Here is a 19,819-nt window from a genome sequence, read left to right as displayed (position 1 = left end):
TCAGATCCGTGTGTGATGCCATGGGCGCGGGCGCTCAGATCCGTGTGCACAGCATGACCATCCGAAGCCACAGAGAAAGACAAGGCCCTGCTGGGCACAGACGGCTGAAAAGCAGGACTGGGGGGATTCTAACCTCCACATCGGAGAAAAGCAGAGTGAAGGAGAGGCCAAGAAAAGTCATCTGGGGAGGAGCTGATGGTGGGAAGGGAGCCCTGCCACCCCAGGACTTCGCAGAAGATGGAGGAGACAGAGGAGCAACCGAGGAAGGGCAAGCATTGCCACGAGGAAAGGAGTGGCAATGTCCAGAGACAGAAGTGACCAAGGGTGGTAGAAACGTACTAAAAAGAAAACATCACGAGTAAAAAGCAAGAAGCAACTAACCAAAGCAGGAGATGGAGAATATACGTGATCCCTCTTAACAAGAGGTTAAGAAAACGTCCAGCATCTTCCGGCCACCATTCCTACGAACACAGGCCACTGCAGCAGGTGAAGAGAGGGCAGTGGCCCCGCCAGGTTGGGGAACTTCCCCTGCGGGTTGCCGTGCTGTGTCCCTGCCTTGGAGGCTGGGTACAAACGAAGCAAGTGGAGAAGAAAAGGCCAGTGTAACAGCACGAGTTCAGAGAACCATCCCACCTCCACCAACGGGCTGAGACCCAGTCAGATAAATGGGAAGATGCCATCAGACAATTCCGGAGTGATACATTTCTTAAGATGGGCAAAGGAGAGATTAGATTTATTCCTGAGCTATCACTGCTTCTTGTGTTTAAATACCTACGAGGAAATTCTACAGACTTGTGGGATCCCCACACTGCTCCCCAAACACACTTGCGGAAATCAGAAACTGCACACGTACCGGACCTGCCTTGCACGTAAGTGCTGTGCTTGTCAGTGTGGAATGTGAAGCTCACGGTACAAGGAGGCAATTCCTGAACTCCAAAAACTCACTGTCCAAAGCTGTACACAGCACAGATTCCTAGCTTGATACCTGTAGGGTGTGTTTTGTCATTATTTCTTTTTTCCACCCATTCAAAGCACAAAAACACTAAATGCAGATTCCCTGCCTGTTTTAATTTATAACAGGGCTCCCCAATTCAAAACTGGGTTTTGTTATTCGCATTCTAAAGCTCTCTTCAACAATTTCTGCAGTGGTAACAACTGAAAGAGCTAAATAACTCAGAATTAAGGAAGTCTGCTTGTCTTCCTAACTCTTGTGACATGAAAGGCATTTCTGCCTCAACTAAAAGGCTAAAATAGCACTGGGGAAGAGAGGGCTGATCACATTCCTTCTAAATAGAAGGAAAAGTGTATGAATCATGATGAGGACAAAAATAGAGAAAACAGGCTGGGCATGGTGGCTCACACCTGTAATCCCAGCACTTTCGGAGGCCAAGGTGGGCAGATCACTTGAGCCCAGGAGTTTGAGACCACCCTGGGCAACATAGTGGGACCCCCATCTCTACTAAAAATACAAAAGAAACTAGTCAGGTGTGGTGGCACGTGCCTGAAATCGCAGCTACTCAAGAGGCTGAGGTGGAAGGATCATTTGAAGAGTTTGAGGCTGCAGTGAGCTGTGATCGCACCACCGCACTCCAGTCTGGGCGACAGAGCAAGACCTTGTCTCAAAACAAAACAAAAATATACAGAACATCTTCCAAATGTTTCCTATGGTCTTGGACCTGTTTTAGGTGATCTCCATAGATTAACGAATGTTGCAATCAGGGGTTGTTTTATCCTACACAGTACATGGGGGCTCCAGGGCACTGCTCTGCTCAACCAAGCACTGGAATCCCTCCCTGGGCAATCGGACCCTGGGTTCACCTGCATGGCTCATATCCATGGAGGCCGGGCCCCACAGACGCAGCACAGAACCCTGCAGGGAGGAAAGTCTGCTGCAGGTGCCAGAGGGTGGCTGGCCGATGTCTGACTCAACTGCATAGACATACAAAGGGCCTGACCTGCTTCCCTCCTCCCTCCCTGCTCTGTTTGGCTTGAGGGTCTACTAGGGATGCCCCCACACTCCCCACTCCATGCATCAAACACAGCAGACAAACTCGCTGGGTGGTATAGACACAGCAGACAAACTCGCTGGGATTGTCTGTTCATGCCAGCCACCAGGAGCAGCTCAGTGCCTAAGACTTGAGCACATTCCAAGGAACCAGGTCCATTACAGAGTCTCTCTCTGGCTCCTGAGAATTTCCTCTTTGTTCTCTCTACTGGTAAATTCTTCCTGGAAACTCTGCTAACTGCTTTAATGCAAACTAAGCCCCTGCCATAAGTAATACCATGATTGCCATTTTACAAATGGGGAAACCAGGGCTTCAGTAATGTGCTCAAGGCCACAGGGCCACCAGGGGCCTGCGTTCACACCTGGCACTGCCTGGCTCCAAATCTCCATGACTGCAGCTGACCCCGCTCCCATCGCAGACCCCAGATCATGGTGACTGATATGGTTTGGTGTTTCCCCACCCAAATCTCATCTTGAATTACAGCTCCCCAAATTCCCATGTGTTGTGGGAGGGGCCTGCTGGGAGATCACTGAATCGTGGGGGCAGCCCGCCCATACTGACCTTGTGGTAGTGAATACGTCTCACAAGATCTGATGGTTTTAGAAGGGGTTTCCCTTTTCGCTTGGCCTCATTCTCTCCTGCCGCCGCCATGTAAGACGTGATTTTCAGCTTCCGCCACCATGGTGAGGCCTGTCCAGCCATGTGGAACTGTGAGTCCATTAAACCTATTTTTCTTACCAGTCTTGAGTGTGTCTTTATCAGCAGCATGAAAACAGACTAATACAGTGACTCATGTGACTACCGAGCGAGCCTGCTGCCTGCTCCTCGCCAGTGTCCCAGCTGCCTAGTGCCCCATTTGCTTCTAAAAGTCTCCTCGTTTAAACAAAGTTTGTGGTCGCCATCCCCATACATCTTGTTGCCTCTGGTGAGGGCCTCAGTGTCAAAATTCCCACCACTTCCTGTGCCTTCTCAGCTGGGATCTCCATCCATATCTTAAAATGCAACTGTCACTCTTCAAAACTGTCTCCTTCCAAACCTGTTCTTCCTCCTCTGTGTCCCTAGTCCTTTTAATGTGTCCCTGGGGACACTTCCAAGGAAGCCAAGGAAGCAGGACCAGCCCCTCTATCAACTAACTCTTCAGTCCTCCATTAACCACAAGCCACCTACATCTTAATATTCTTGCCAATAGGTGGCCAGGTCTATGAGGACCAAAAAGACAGTATGGCAAATTATGATGAAAGTAGATAAACATAAAGCATTACGATTGATAATAAATCTTGTAAAAGGCCATTTTCAGACAAATCCAGCATGATTTGACTCATGTGAGGTACCTGAAGTCATCAACTTCATAGAGACCAGAAGGAGGATGGTGCTGGTCAAGGGCTAAGGAGGGAACGGAGACTTTAATGGGGAGAGAATTTCAGTTTTGCAAGATGAAAAATGTTCTGGAGATGGATGGTGATTATGGGTATATAACAGGGCAAATAAACTTCAGGCCACTGAACTGTATAATTTAAAATGACTGAAGTGGTTAATTTGATGTTACATATATTTTAAAACCATTTTTAAAGATGAAAATGTTTTTCAATAAAATATCTCAATGAAACCACCCAAAAGTTCTTGTCAATCTGTTTCATTACTTGCTAAACATGAGCTAGAAATCTACCAGGTCTCATTTGAAGTGCAATGTAAGTAGTGCATGTATATATATTTAGCCAGGTGTCCAGGAAAAATAATTCTGAGAAAGAAGACTCCAAAAAAGACGCTAAGGAAGACAATGCAGGCATGTGAACCTTCTTCTGGGCTGAAGAGCTAGGAGAGCACACAGAACTGTTGGACCAATGTATTTGTCCCATAAAAAACAGGACTGGAAATGAATAGAAAGTCACTTAGTTTGTGGAAAAGCAGAGCTGTGAGTGTGGGAGCCAGTGTGTGCGGCCACAATACTAGAGACCTAAGACTGCAAGTAACTTGTATTGTATGAACAATATTCACAGTTACAGACATGATGACGTGCAGCAGAACACTGACCTAGGAGAAGGCACGGCCTCCTTTCCGGAACACTGGCCCCATCATCATCAGTCATCCTTGCTAACTACCAGTGGTTTCTGAGAGCTTAAGATTCTTTTCAAATATGCACTTAAAATGATATTACATTAATCTCATATATTTTATTCATTGCTCCCTCTTCAACAACAGCCCCTTTAGAGACACGCAAAGAATGAATCAACTTCAAGGGAAGTCAGATATTAACTAGAAAGAATCATTTTAATTACCTGAAAGTGGTCAATCAGTCTAGTGTTGAAAAGACTTCAAATCAATTTAATGCATGAAAATAACTAATAAAATCGTTACAAAGTACTTTATAAATTTAAAGTGTCAAGTAAATGGCCTATAATCGGAATAATTATCATTAGATAAAAAAATTTAACAGCCACAAAGTGACCATGATGAATCTCCATCATTTTATCCCCAACATGGAGGAAAGGAAACATCAGATAGATAAAACTGAAATTATGAGAGCTAAGTGCCATTAAGCTGTCACTTTGAAAGGTCGGTGCTCAGTAAGGGCCAAAATCAAAACCAAAACAATTCAAGCAAGACCCAGGAAACTGACTGGAATTTTACTTTATTTGTATGCCATATCGTTTGTAAGTGATGAAAAAGATGCATGATTTTGAGTAATAACTACAGGTACTATCCTATGCAACAGATAATACTCAACAGACTGTTTACAAACCTCTTTATTTTTTTATTTTTTTTTTGAGATGGAGTCTGGCTCTGTTGCCCAGGCTGGAGTGCAGCGGCACAATCTCGGCTCACTGCAAGCTCCGCCTCCCGGGTTCGCACCATTCTCCTGCCTCAGCCTCCTGAGTAGCTGGGACTACAGGTGCCTACCACCACGCCCGGCTATTTTTTTTTTTTTGTATTTTTAGTAAAGATGGGGTTTCACTGTGTTAGCCAGGATGGTCTCGATCTCCCAACCTCATGGTCCACCCGCCTCGGCCTCCCAAAGTGCTGGAATTACAGGCGTGAGCCACCGCACCTGGCTACAAACACTTTTTAGAACAATGAATCCGGTCTGGAAAAACGGTCAATGTATATTTTCTGATGTGTTTCCTAACACTAACTAGTTTTCATTACTACCCAGTGAAAACACTTCGGGGAATAAGAAAAAGATCTGACATGAGCTGACTTCTATTTCTTTGCGAGAAAATAAAAAATCTGTATTCAAAGAGAACAGGCCAAAGAAGAAAACACTGCCCAAAATGTTACATATACACTAAATGTTGTCCATCACTCTTTTTTAAGACGTGGGAAGCCGTAGGGTCTGGTGAATTAAGCAACAGAGAAAATGTCAAGAGCAATGGAATTGAACCTCAGGCAGATCTTAATGGCTTAGCTAGCTTCTCCACCTATAAAAATCAAGACACTTTTACTGCTGTTTGTGTTAGGTAATTAACAGTCATAAAGCAAGCTGAAAGTAGAAACTGCTAAATAAATAATGACTGCCAAAGAATTTTAACCATAATGTGCTAAGTAATAAGGATAAAACATGGGCTTTTAACATGACCATTTTTGTTTTCAAATTAATAATGCAAACAAGAGTCCGATCTCATTAAGATGGCTCAGCATCGTGTTACATAGCAAGTTAAATTTAGTCATTACAAAGTACAGAAGGAATCTTGCTTCTCTAAGAGCAGTTCACCCAACTCTAGGTGAAGCTGTGAAAATAAAGCCATGTTCTATTCTTGTAAGCTATAGACGTGTTACCACGTTGCCTGTGTCCACGCTTTCGTTAACTCCAGACAGAGGTCATTCTACTTGAAAACCCACTAAGCAATCAACTTTTTGGGAATCTCTATTTACTTCACATTGATTTTGGAACCCTAAACTTCAGTAACATTTTAAACAATTTTCTGGGAATTGGCAACACAATGACGTCAGCCACAATGATTGCTTTCCACATTTCCAACTCCTTGTACTACAATATGTATGAGACTGTAGGCCTGAGACCTTTGCAGGCATTTTATAGACTCATAGTGAGGAAATAAAAATGGAGATCTTAGTATCAATTCTATGATTTTCCTTCTAAACTTTTTATTCCAAGCGTGATATTAAGTCGTAAGATTTAAACTATGAACTAGGAGAGCTAACTTTGTTTTACTACTCATATCTATTCATTTTTGCATATATACTTGAAATAACTACTATTATGAAATCCTATGGGAAAAAAAATCCTATAAATCACAGAAAGATGGGAAAGCCTTGGAGATCAAATCCATTGTAATTATTTCTCACTGAAAACACACTACCTGCAAAATATGGTGTTCTACTTAAATATAAAGTCTGATCAGGATTCTGTTCACAAAATACAGCATTCTGTGAATTTTCTTACACCTGTAAATATGCTATAGCTATAAAGGGTAGTTTCAACATCACTGAACAAAGAAGCCTAAATTCTGTTTATTAGACATTTGGGGAGAAAGTCATCCTCCAGGTACTATTTTGAGGAGGAACTGAACATCTACATCAAATTAAAGGATATTACTACATTAAAATACAAATGTACAATTTTGTCCTCATAATAACCAAGACCTAGAATCCCAGTTTTAGTGACTCACATTAATTTAATTGTGATATTTGCTTTTCTAATCATAGATGTAAAAAGACCACTGTGTTCCAAACATAATTATCTTGCCAGCATCTCATTGCATGAAATTATTAGTTAAGATGAGAGCCTCTGAATAAATTTATATTTGATTAGTTTCACTTATTTAAGAACCCGGAATAATTTAAGATTTGTTTAAATGAAAGAGAAGTAAGGCCCCTTCTGAGAAGGGCTGCATTCCTCCACACGTTGCCATGTCGACAAACTCTACAATCCCCCCAGCGACTGCTACCCCCAGCGAGTACGTACCTTCCAGGTGAAGCCACATCAGCCGCCCCTTCACGCTCACAACGGAGGCCACACACAGTTCTCCTGGATTCCTGGGGTTCACAGCTTCAAGTTTCATGTTCTTTGTGAAACCTCGACTGAATGATGTCTGCAAGAGAAATGGGAGCAACACTGAATCAGTGCTGACACAGCAGGACAAAGCTGGGCAGATGAAGAAAGAGAAAGAAATGCATGCACATGCATCTCACATCAACAAGACAGGCTCACGTACGTGTTTGTCCTTCCCACCGTTCATGAAGAAAGAACCAGGTGGTCTTCATTTTTGTTTCCCAGAAATTAGAACTATGCCTAGCACATAGTAGGTGCCTAATAATATTTGTTAAACGAGTGAGAGTATGAATTCATTGTCTTTCCAGTTCCACATGCACCCTTCCTTCTACGGGATCACTGAAGTACACACCATTTCCTCCACCTTCCTATACCCATTGATAACAGTTCAAGTGGGTACACGGAGTTTCCATCTGGCATCATTTTCCTTTAAAGGAAATGGGAAGAATATCCTTTAGAAATCTTCATAGTAAAAGGCCGGGTGCGGCGGCTCACACCCGTAATCCCAACACTTTAGGAGGCTGAGGCAGGTGGATCACTTGAGGTCAGGAGTTCAAGACCAGTCTGGCTAACACGATGAAACTCCAACTCTACTAAAATACAAAAATTAGCTGAGCGTGGTGACGCATGCCTGTAATCCCAGCTACTCGGGAGGGTGAGGCAGGAGACTCACTTGAACCTGGGAGGCAGAGGTTGCAGTGAGCTGAGATCTCGCCACTGCTCTCCAGCCTGGGCAAGAGAGTGAGACCCCATCTCAAATGGAAAAAAAAAAGATTTTTTTCATAATAGTGTAGGTCTTTTTGATGATGAATTCTTGTGGTTTTACTTGAAATTATCTTTATTTTCCTTTGTTCTTTTTGTTTATTGCTATTATTTATTGCTTTTTGTTTATTGCTATCTTTTTAAGATCACTGTAAACATTTTTACATAGAGTAAAATTCAGTCTTTTGGGTATACTGTTCTCTGAGGGTAGGGCTGTGAGACCAGCGCATTTCATTATGCAGCTATAACCACAATCAACACACAGAACCATTCCATCACCCCCCAAATACCCTTGCACTGGGGTCCTTTGGTAATCAGTCCCTCCAAAGCACTCAATGCCTGGCAAACACCAATCTGTTTTCTGTTCTTATAATTTCCTTTATATTTCTTTATATTCTCATCATGCAAAAATTTTCCTTTATATCTATAGTTCTTAAAGTTTAGGATCAGAATCCCCGTTTTATTCTGTAAGTCATGTAAATGGACTCACACTATCTGTAGCCTTTTGAGTCTGGCTTCTTTCACTTAGCATAAAACATTGAGATTCATCCATGCTATTACATGAAATGGAAGTTTGTCCTGCTTTCTTAGCTGAGTAGTTTGTACAGATGCACTGTAGCTGATCTATCCACTTACCAGTTAAAGGACATTTGAGTTGTTTTCAGTGATTGTGATTAAACCTGCTGTAAACATTCTGGTAGAACTTTTCATGTAAACATTAAGCATATTAATCTGCTCAGGCTGCTGTGGCAAAATACCACAGACTGTGAAGTTTAAGCAACAAAAATTTATTTTCTCATGGTCCTGGAGGCGGGAAGTCAGACATCAGGGTGTCAGCAGGGCTGGCTTCTTCAGAGGCCTCTCTCCTTGACTTGCAGATGTTGTCTTCTCCCTATGTCCTCATGTGGTCATGCCTCTGTGTGTATTGAGCAGTTTCTACTTTCAGCTTGCTTTATGGCTGTTAATTACCTAATACAAACAGCAGTAAGAGTGTCCTGATTTTTATAGGTGGAGAAACTAGCTAAGCCATTAAGATCATCTTCTTCATCTTTTTTTTTTTTTTTTTTTTAGACAGGGTCTCATTTGTCACCCAGGCTTGAGTGTAGTGGCATGATCTCGGCTCACTGCAACCTCTGCCTCCTGGGTTCAAGCGATTATCCTGCCTCAGCATCCTGAGTAGATGGGACTATAGGAATGCCCCACCACGCCCAACTAATTTTTTTTGTATTTTTAGTAGAGCTGGGGTTTCACCATGTTGGCCAGGCTGATCTTGAACTCCTGATATCAAGTGATCTGCCCACCTTGGCCTCCCAAAGTGCTGTGATTACACGTTTGAACCACTGAGCCTGGCCCCCTCTTTTCTTATGAGGACATCAGTCACACTGGATGAGGGTCTACCCATAGGACCTCATTTTATTTTAATCACTTCTTTAAAAACTATATCTCCAAAGACACTCACATGCTGAGGTATTGAGGGTTAGGATTTGAACATATGAATTTGGGGGAGGCACAATCCAACCCATGCCATTAAGTTTGCCTTTCTCTAGAGATGGGGCTGCTAGACCATATGGTAAATGAATGTTTAACCTTCTAAGAAGCTGCCAAAATGTTTGCCAAAGTTACTACAGCGTTTTGCATTCCTATGACCAGTGTATGAGACTTTTAGTTGCTACACATCCTCATCAGCACCTGGTATTGCCAGTTTTTCCAAATCCAGTCCTTGTAATAGGTATCTACTAGTGGTGTCTCATGGTGGTGTTAGCTTGCATTTGCCCTGCTGACTACTGATGCTGAGCATGTTTTCCCGTGTTTTTCTGTCATCCATACATCTTCTTTGGTGAAACGTCTTTTTTTATTCTTATTCAGCCACCTCTTCTGGATCTTCAATTCTACATGATAATTGTCCCTCAGATCCTGAGATTCCACTTGTCCTTCATTTCCCTGTCCATCTTCTTCTGTTTTACAGACAAAATAATTTCTATGTTCAAGGTCATGGACTCTTTCCTCTATCTTCCCGATTAAGCTAATCCAATAAATTTGTTGATTTCAAATATTATATTTTTGGGTTCTAGAATTTCTCTTTTTTACAGTTTCTACTTCTTCTCTGGGACTTCCTATATTTTCATTCATTGGAGAATATTTTTCTTTATATCTACAGTTCTTAAACTGTAGGATCAGAATCCTCTTGAAAACCTTTAAAAAATATAAACTTCTCGGCTTCTTCCCAAAGTTTTGATTCAGTCAATTGTAGATGGAGCCAGAGAATGTGTATTTCTGAAAAGTGCCCAGGTGATACTGAGGCTGCTGCTGCTCTCAGGCCCACCCTTTAAGGACCACTGCTTTACATCACACTTAGTTATAATAGGGGCTTGAAAATACTTGTCTGCTAATTCCAACATCTGGGTCATGATGGGTTTAGTCTATGTTTGGTTTAATCTATGTTGATTATCTTTTCTACTGATAATGAGGCTGATTTTCCCATTTCTTCTTTTCTATTGGGAATGAGGCTGATTTTCCCATTTGTCTTGAGCAATGTGGGAATTAAAGAGTGGATATTTTAAATGTTATGTTGTGGCAAGTCTGGATTATATTATACTCCTATCAAGAGTGTCGACTTTTCTATTTTAGCAAACTATCACCTTGGTTGGACTGAAACTACAGACTCTGTCTCTTGCGAAGCAGTTCAAATCTCAATTGAGTTCACCTCTCTTAGGCTGCTTGGAGTCTTCCTGGCACCTACATGATTCAGGGATCACCACAAAAACCTAGACAGAATTTACACATAGAATCTGGGGTTCCCAATCCTGGTTTTCCACTGTCTGAGTCTCCCCTCACTTTCCAGGCTCTGTGGCTGCCCAAATTTTGTAATGTGGTTCATCAGGCCAGAGAGACCATGAATTTTATAACACTCTCTAAGTTATCCCACATGTTGTCAACTGTGGCTGCCCTCAGGCTAAAAGTCTGCAAAAAATGGGACAATTCCCCCATGCTGTTCCCTTCTTCCAGTCTCCTGTTTTCCTGCCTGCTTTTGTTCACGTTCCACTACCCTTAAATAGTCGTTTTTGGTCCTGTGTCCAGACCTCAGAGCTGCTCTACATGCAGAAGGGTCAGTTCAGTATGAGCTTACTCAGCCAATACTGAAAATATTATTTTAAAATAAATATAACATTTTCCCAAATTGCCAACTACTATAAATGATCATCAGCCATGTTACAACACTACAGATCTATATACTTATGGATACTGAGACCAACAGGTTCCCATAAGGAACAGAGACTACTTCTTTTTCTGACCTATGGACAGAAATCAAGGTCATTCACATTTACATGTCTGTTTCTAAAACTTCATCTGAAAAATACAATTATATCTTTATGTGACCTGAAAAAAAGTGATCCAATGCATGTTAAGAAATCAACTGGCTCCATGTCTTTACGTTTCTTTGGAAATAGGAAGCAAAGATCTTCTAGGTGGGTTACTTGTTTCTGCAAGTTACCTGGTCTCACCCACAGCTATTATGTATTGAGCTTCCTTCTGAAAATACAATTCCATCAGCCGCTTGAAAAACCTCTAAGTAAGTTAAAATGCATTTATCCTTCTTAACAAGGGAAAGCTACAACCACATAACCTATTTTCATTTCAATCCACCGCTTGAGGGTAATTTATGAAGGATCAATAGCAAAACTGTTACCTGTGAGTTTATTTACCAAGCATTTTACTGTGTCGATCCCTTTCATAACAGCCTCCGTTAAACATCCCTGGGGAAATGTCTTCCACATATTCAATTCCACACTAGCTCTCCTCTAATACACAGGAGATGTGTGATTAAAAAATGAAGTCGTAACATGCATTCCATTAAAGAGCACTCGTAGCAAGCTAACAAACTCAGCAAAGCACCACCAATGCAGTGCATACGTCAACAATCCTCTCTATTACATAAACGGAGTGCCAGAAATGAAGGCATTCCTATGGAACACGCCTGCAGATTCATCCAAACAGAGAGCAACTTGGTGACCAAATCCTGAAAGCTCAGAAGCCACCTGGGAATGTGGTGACTTACTCTACCACTCAAAGCCACGTGGACAACTCCTGGCTGCGAATGGGAACAGAGGACTGATAAAAAGAAGGTTTAGTGGGACTGCGTTGCCATAGAAGAAATCACTCTTTAAATATAGAATGAAAGAGAGAGAGAAGGATTTTCTTCCAAAAGTTAATGATTCGGGGAAGGACTATTTCTCTTTGTACCTTGTCAGGTACAAAGCACAATCTCAAAAGGGTTTTAGGGTGCTATGTTTCTGCGACCCTAAATGAAAGCAGACAAGCCAGCAGATTCTGTGACTGTGACATCAATACGATGAGAAGTCAAGACAGTGCAGGACATCAAAGCTTTCAGAGTTAACCAGCTGCAGTCCTCATGGGGGCATGGTTATGCAGCCAGCCCTGTCACCTAAACACACACCACTCGGTTCTTCAAGATACAGAGAAACTGCTCTTGTGCAAAGGCAACATCATTCAGTGGCAATCCTGGGGAGAGCCAGGACTGGGAACCACAAATGGGAACCACAAATTCTACGTGTAAATTCTGCCTAGATTTTTTTTTACTGCTCCCTGGATCATGCAGGTGCCAGGTAGACTCCAAGCAGCCTAGATAAGGGGAGAACTCAGTTGAGATTTGGGCAGCTTCTCAAGGTCGTTCAGTCACAGAAGGATCCTTGATTTCCAACCTTGCTACTAACGTGCTTCTGTATTTACAAGTACCAAGTGACCCAATCATCAACGTACTGAACCCTCCAAACTCTGATGTTGACTTGAGCTCACTTTTGAACTCCCTATTCAGCCACCCCTTTCTCGCTTCATTTTTCATATCGTTATGTCTAGAACGCAAAGATAGGTGCAGCAGCAATGAACCGGCAAGCTCCAGGAGCACATGCTCAGCAAACAAGTCTCTGACCAGCCAGGGCTTTGCACTGTCGTTACAGATCTCAATTAAGAGGAGACTATCATCTTTTTGTCTTAACATAAATTAACTCTCCTCACTAAAAGCACATTGAACACAGTATACTATACATTTAAGCCTAATTCTTAAAACAGAGATAACTGATATCTCTACTCATAGTTCCTAGGGTTGAAGAATTATTGATAATTTTGTAAACTACAGTCATGTACTGCATGGTGACATTTCAGTCAACGATGAACTGCGTATACAATGGTATGGTGGTCCCATGTGATTATATGGTTGTACCACGTAACCTAGGCTATGTGGTATAAGCTATACCATCCAGGCCGTGGATGAATCTCAAAGCTGTATGTAGCACAGGCTATACCATCTAGGCCTGTGTAGGTACAAGGTACACCCTATGACATTCACACAACAATGAAGTGGCCTGATGGTGCATTTCTCAGAACATACCCCCATCATTAAGCAATGCATGACTGTAGTTTATAAAATGACCTCCTATACCTCTGTAAGTATACGCATGTGCACAAACACTCATTGCTACTTTATGTGTCACAAAAATCCTATTACTATGTTCCAATAAGCTCTGAATGACCCAGGTAGTTGCTTACAGTTAACAAAGCACAGAAGTCACTAGCACCTTACTGGACATCAAAGAAAGCATTAAAGCCATCAAAATAAGTAAGACTGCAATTTAAGACTAGGCCTCAGGAGCAAACGCTCCCCTATCAGTGGGCTCATGGATAAGATGCTACACAGCAAGTGTTCCTCTAACAGGGGCACAGATGGCCAGCTGTCCACCAAAATGGGTCCTCTTCGCTCCAGAGTCCAGAATCACAGTCGGGCAGCAAGTCCAGGCAGGACCCACTTACTGACCTCACCTGTGACGTGGTGCAGCCAAGCAACAAGCTCCCACCAGTAGAAAGTAAACAGCAGTAACATACACTGCTATCAGGCTGCAGTATTTAGAACTAGTGATACCTTCTCCTTCATCTCTTTTCCTTCGGCCGGCTAGGTTACTCACCAAGATGAGAACCACCTATGAATCAGGAAAACCCTGGACTCTTCCATAAGTGAGACTTGGCCATCACCTTTTAGCACGTTCCAGCCACTGTGCATTTATTAGTCAATTTGTTAGCACAGACCACATCACCCTAGCAAATACACAACCTGAAAGCAGAGCTCTCCAAAAACTACAGACATTTTGTAGTTCTCCAGTGCGCAGTAACTACTCCAACTTTGCTTCATCAATACAAAGCAAGTTATAAAACTCATGGTAAACAAAATCTATGATTTTTAAAAATTAGGTAAGAGAGAAGCTTCTTACATTTCTGAAGCAGAAGGGAGGAGCTTCCTGTGCCCCATGCTGCTTGTGATAATCTGCCCAGTCGAAGTCCTGGCCAGAGTAACCTGGGAATGAAAAAACACAGAGAAAACAGCGTACATTAAGCAAAATTCCAGACAGATGAGCAAAATCAGAAGGGGTGCAAGTTTAGGCCCCCAAAAGATAATGTCCTTTGATGCCTAACAGCACTTCAGATTCCGTAAGCTCAGATGAAATATTTTGGATAAATTAAAGTACTAAACACAGGTAAACCATCGTTACCAGAACACGGTATCTGAAGCCAGGTGAGGAAGGCTGGAACTTACCTACAGCGGCGCCAGCCAGTGGGGGATGTGCCATAAGGGGGAAGAGCCGAGCCGGGATATGACATAAAACACACTCTCACCACTCACTGTGCAGAAATAGACAACGACATGTCCCTTGCGGGAAGCCTGAGTTCATGGGAGCTTACTTTTCAGTGTCTTTATGGAAAACATGAGATTTTACTGGGGAAAACAAAACAAAACAAAACAAAAAACAATACCAGGGATGACTTTTAAAAAAGTGACAGAAGGTAGAGAAGAGAGCAATAAAGAGTAGAGGGTTTGGAGAGAAAGCTCCCAGAGAAACGAGGGAAGGGGAGGAAGGCAAACGTTGCCCTGACTTGCTAAGGCTGAAGGAACATGAGAATTGTGGGACGCAGCCCTCTGCTGCAAAGCTCTGGGGGCAGTTCGGATATACTGAGAGAGGCATCTGAACAACAACTCTTCATATACACTGAATGTAACCAAATACAGATCCTACTAAAGTGGCTTTTTTCTTTCTTTCTTTATAGTCACTTCATTTTGTAGGTGTGGGGAAGATGCAACTACATAAATGTCCATCATGACCATAGCAAGACAGGAGAAGAGGTGAGAGAAAAGGGGCCTGAATTATACCTAAGAAAGGCATAACCCAGGGAGGAAAATGCCTCTTAATGGGAGTCTCATCGGCACAAAAACAAACCAATGGACAGGCAAGGAAAAAGGAGTGAGGTGTCAAAATCTTCTGTAAAAAAGCAAAGGAAAAACACAGCCCAACTTTGATTCGCTGACGTGGGTAAATGCCCCTAGTATCTTCATTGAGGGTGCTCTCTGTTGGCTGAAATTCACGTGAAGTAAATCTCTCTAAGGGATTTCTTATGTTTTTTTATCCAAATCCCCCAGGTTCTTTTCCCCGTATTGTCACAGATTCTATGAGTGCAGATTCATTTATGTTAAGGACTTTTAGTTACTAAGTCAGATGCAGAGGAACTACGGAAATTCTTTATTAAGGAAACCCAAGATACTGAAGATACTGATTGCCTCTACTTGTATTCCCAAGCAAAAAATTGGAATTATTTTCATTAAGCAAGCTCAATATATCCTATTTTTTGTTGTTTCTGTTTTTGTTTTTTGAGACAGAGTCTTGCTCTGTCGCCCAGGCTGGAGTGCAGTGGCATGATCTCGGCTCACTGCAACCTCTGCCTCCCGGGTTCAAGCAATTCTCCTGCCTTGGCTTCCTGAGTAGCTGGGACTACAGACACCTGCCACCACGCCTGGCTCATTTTTATATTTTTCGTAGAGACAAGATTTCACTATATTGGCTGGGCTGGTCTTGAGCTCCTGACCTTATGATCCACCCGCCTTGGCATCCCAAAGTGCTGGGATTACAGACGTGAGCCACCCTGCCAAGCCCAATTTTTTTTTTTTTTTTTTTTTTTTTTTTTTAAGATGGGAAGGGTGACAGTTAACCAAAAAAGCAGCTGTGCTTCTCCGGTACCAGAGACCGACCCATGACCTTCCCATATCCCGCTGACCACCAGTGGCAGGTCCCCTTCTTTCTTAAGACAGCTGTTTCATTCTATAAAGACTGAAAATTCTTTCCAGCCACTTTCAAAGAAGTTCTTCAAGTTCTTCCACCTGCCCGTTCTCCTGCCCTTCTCTCCAAAGCTCCCCTCCAGCTAACTGGCTCTTGCATCAGAGGTTTCTGGACAGGACCAAAGTCGACTTTCTTCTGAACCTTTTTAAACACAACAGACCACATCTCACAGACAAGGTAATGTAATGTGAGTTTCTCTACAATTAAGAAAACCTTCCACTCTGAGTGTAGTTTCTCTGGAGCTGTCTGGATCAAAGCCTTGCATTACTGTAGAAGAATTAGCCTCAAGACACATCAAACGGAGACGTTTCCTAACAGGACAAAGGGCCTGGAACTGGAGAAGAGGTTATCCAGGTTTAAGACCCAGCTCTCCCAGTAATGGGATGGAGCCAGGAAAAAGTAGATTAAATCTTCTGTGCCCCCACTTTCTTCATCCACAAATTCACAAATTAAAAAGAAAAGCAGCTGGGTGCAGTGGCTCACCCCCATAATCCCAGCACTTTGGGAGGCTGAGGCAGGTGGATCATGAGGCCAGGAGTTTGAGACAAGCCTGACCAACATCGTGAAACCTCGTCTCTACCACAAATACAAAAATTAGGCAGATATGGTGGCGTGCGCCTGTAATCCCAGCTACTCAGGAGGCTGAGGCAGGAGAATTGCTTGAACCCGGGAGGCAGAGGTTGATGTGAGCTGACATCACACCACTGCACTCCAACCTGGGCAACAGAGCAAGACTCTGTCTCTCAAAAAATGAAATAAAAATAAATAAAATAAAGTAAATAAAGAGAAAAGCTTTTAGATCCCTCTGCCATTGCATTCTGATTCAGAGCCACCATTACTAATTATTTTATTGTTGCTACTAAGGATTTTTCCCCCAACTCTCCGTGGTTAATTCCCTTCTCTGCTCCTAAAAGAAAAGTGTAATGTGACTGGATGATGAGCAGTTACCTAACAAGGCATTCCTCTAAGAAGACCTCATGACTCCATCCGTGAAGATACATCTCTGTAACATAATGATCTCGTCTGTCTGGGGTTTTGGAAGATGGACTTTGTTAAAGTCAAGATCTCCTTCTGGGGCCGGGCGCGGTGGCTCAAGCCTGTAATCCCAGCACTTTGAGAAGCCGAGACGGGCGGATCATGAGGTCAGGAGATCGAGACTATCCTGGCTAACCCGATGAAACCCCGTCTCTACTAAAAAAATACAAAAAACTAGCCGGGCGAGATGGCGGGCGCCTGTAGTCCCAGCTACTTGGGAGGCTGAGGCAGGAGAATGGCGTAAACCTGGGAGGCGGAGCTTGCAGTGAGCTGAGATCCGGCCACTGCACTCCAGCCTGGGCGACAGAGCGAGACTCTGTCTCAAAAAAAAAAAAAAAAAAATCTCCCTCTGTTCCACTATCTCTTCCTGGACCTCTGCTATTTCCTGAGTTAATTTCAAGAGTGAAGAAAACTTGATGAGATCACTGGGGTGGGGAGGAGGGAAATGAGAGAAAACTATAGAGAAAAATAGCAAAGCATTTTCTGATACAGCCTGGCATGTGGGTAATCTTTATGGTCCATACATGTTCAGATAAAACTTTCCAACCTGGAAGTCACCGCTATTCCCTACACAGAGACGTTAAGCTGGGCTTTCTATAACTAACTTCTAATGAGCTTCAACCCATTTTATAAAATGTCATGCCCCATGTTTTCTTGGACCTACATTCAAGCCTTTTATCTATTCATCCAGTCCTCCACACTTTGTCTATGGAGAGCCGTTTCTAATCTGATAATTTCTAGATAAAATCAAGTCTTGCTGGGTATGTCCTAAGCAACAGTTAATTATTCTGCCCCTAGAACATGCTCATTTCCTTGACATTCCAACAACTTAGACTCCTCCTTCCCCTCCTCCTCCTCTTCGGGACCTTTACTCACTTCATCACTTCAAATTCTTCTCCTTTGGGCTGATAATGAGCTCTCTTTGAAAGGCAGTTTTGTGACAGCTCAGAAAATAACTGCGACATAAAAACAAATTGCTGTGGATGGTATAATAGAGACGACAGGGTCAATTATACTCATTAATCAACAAAGACAGAACAAGAAGTACTAAGGCTTAACTGTGGAAAGGAAAACATGTTTTAGACCTGGAGGGAGGGAGGAAAATAGCAGAGGGGAGAAGAAACTGAGAGGAAATAAAACCCCTTAGGCAATTAAAATTTGCAGCAAGCTTCCCTGAGAGACTGCTGAACCACAGCCATTAGATTTATTTAAGCTTTTATTAGTGTTTATTCTGAATGAAGTTTCAACCCTTACAGGTCCAAAAGGGAAGAGGCTGACGACCCATTTCCCTTGGATACATGTTAATTGACATAAAACAGCTCTATTTGCACACATCATTATTGGCAGTGCAAGTGGACAATTCTTTGGAAAAACTATTTGGCATTAAAAAAAACTCCTACTCTTTGACACAACCATTTCACTTCTGGGAACTTATCCCATAAAAGTGACCCTAAAAACCGAAAAAGGTGTTATACAGGAAGACACTTACGGCATGATGATTAGTAACACTGAAGGAAAAAAAATGAAATAACTTTCTGTGCAGTAATAGAAAATGAGATGAGACTTCTCCAAGTCTGTGGAATGCCACGCAGGCATGAAACTACATGTAGTTTTAAAAAATTCATAAAAAATAATTGCTATGGCTTTAGATGAAAAGACTGCTATAAACATACACAGAATATTAGATTTATATAAAATATGCAAAGATGAAGACCAGAGAAAATGTACAAAAACCCTAATAATAAATATTACAATAATTGTTGGGTGGTAGGACTCTTGGCTACTTTCTTCTTTGACCTCTTTGTATTTTCCAAGTTTTCAATAACGATCACAAAATTATTTCATTAATAAAAAAGTATCTGAAAACACAGAATCTTTGCCCTATTTTAAATGATATTTAAGGCATGGTTGATCAATCCAGAGTCCACTCAGCACATGAAATACACCATGGCTGCCTCCCCTCAGCCTTCCTCCAGCTTTGCCAGTAGAATCCTGATATCCAGTTCCTGGAGGAGGTGAATCGGGACAATCTTGAGACACTCATGGTGGCCATATGCCCTTTTCAGGAGGTTAAGATGGGTAGGAGATGGGTTTACAGAAAAAAATTCTAACAAAAGAGACATGCAGGAATAAAAACTCCTCTTCTATCCTGGGTGGCTATGAAAAAACATACACAATCTTAATAAAAAATGAAAATAGCAAAGGAATACCATGTTTGCTATCTACCCGGCTGGCAAAATGAAAAACAACACTAAGAATCCACCATTCTAAAGGCTGTCAGGAAGCAGGTGCTTTTATGTGTCTGTGGTTGGAGTGTAACATTAAAAACCACTGTAATGTCAATTTGGTAATGTGTCAAAATCCTCAGGCTCCAGCAACTACTGGGAGTAACAGACACACAGCCTGACGCCGATAACACAGTGAGGTAAAAGCAAGAATGGAGGGGCACTCGGTGAGGAAAGAAGGCTCTGAAGATCTCACCACTGCAGAGCAAACAGCTCCATAGAGAGATCTTCCTCACCCCAGAGAATGTTTACTCTATTAAATGTTAGAAGAGCATGAGTAAATAGCAAGCTTATTTAGTTTTCAGTTCCACCTTCCTTGGAAAGGAAAAGTGATACAATCATCTTCAAAGTCAGCAAATACCAGGACCCAGATATGTGCATAAATGTTGATGCCACAGAACATAAATTCTAAGAACAGGTTCTCAGTGCTTTCCCAGAAAGTTTCACAACTCACAGAGCGCACTTCGGGGCATTTTTGCAATGCCTCACTCTTCCGATTGAAAGCTGATCTTTCTCCTTGCAAGCCCAAGTTTTTAATGTTTTTGA

General features: G+C 42.3%; 1 protein-coding gene across 1 annotated transcript in view; it reads right to left on the bottom strand.

Annotated features, from left to right (window-relative positions):
- SFMBT2 (Scm like with four mbt domains 2) overlaps positions 1–19,819 on the bottom strand; it is a 258,911-nt gene that overhangs the window by 55,026 nt on the left and 184,066 nt on the right. Inside the window, exons 10-11 of the mRNA XM_023230544.2 lie at positions 14,058–14,140; positions 6,928–7,054 (exon numbers count right to left, since the gene is read on the bottom strand). Of these exons, the coding sequence (XP_023086312.1) occupies positions 6,928–7,054; positions 14,058–14,140 (210 nt within the window). The remainder of the gene's footprint in view (positions 1–6,927; positions 7,055–14,057; positions 14,141–19,819) is intronic.

This window comes from Piliocolobus tephrosceles, chromosome 9, assembly GCF_002776525.5.
Source record: "Piliocolobus tephrosceles isolate RC106 chromosome 9, ASM277652v3, whole genome shotgun sequence".
Lineage (NCBI taxonomy): Eukaryota > Metazoa > Chordata > Mammalia > Primates > Cercopithecidae > Piliocolobus > Piliocolobus tephrosceles.
The sequence above is the reverse complement of the archived record's forward strand: the minus strand, read 5'-3'. Positions and strand labels throughout refer to the sequence as shown.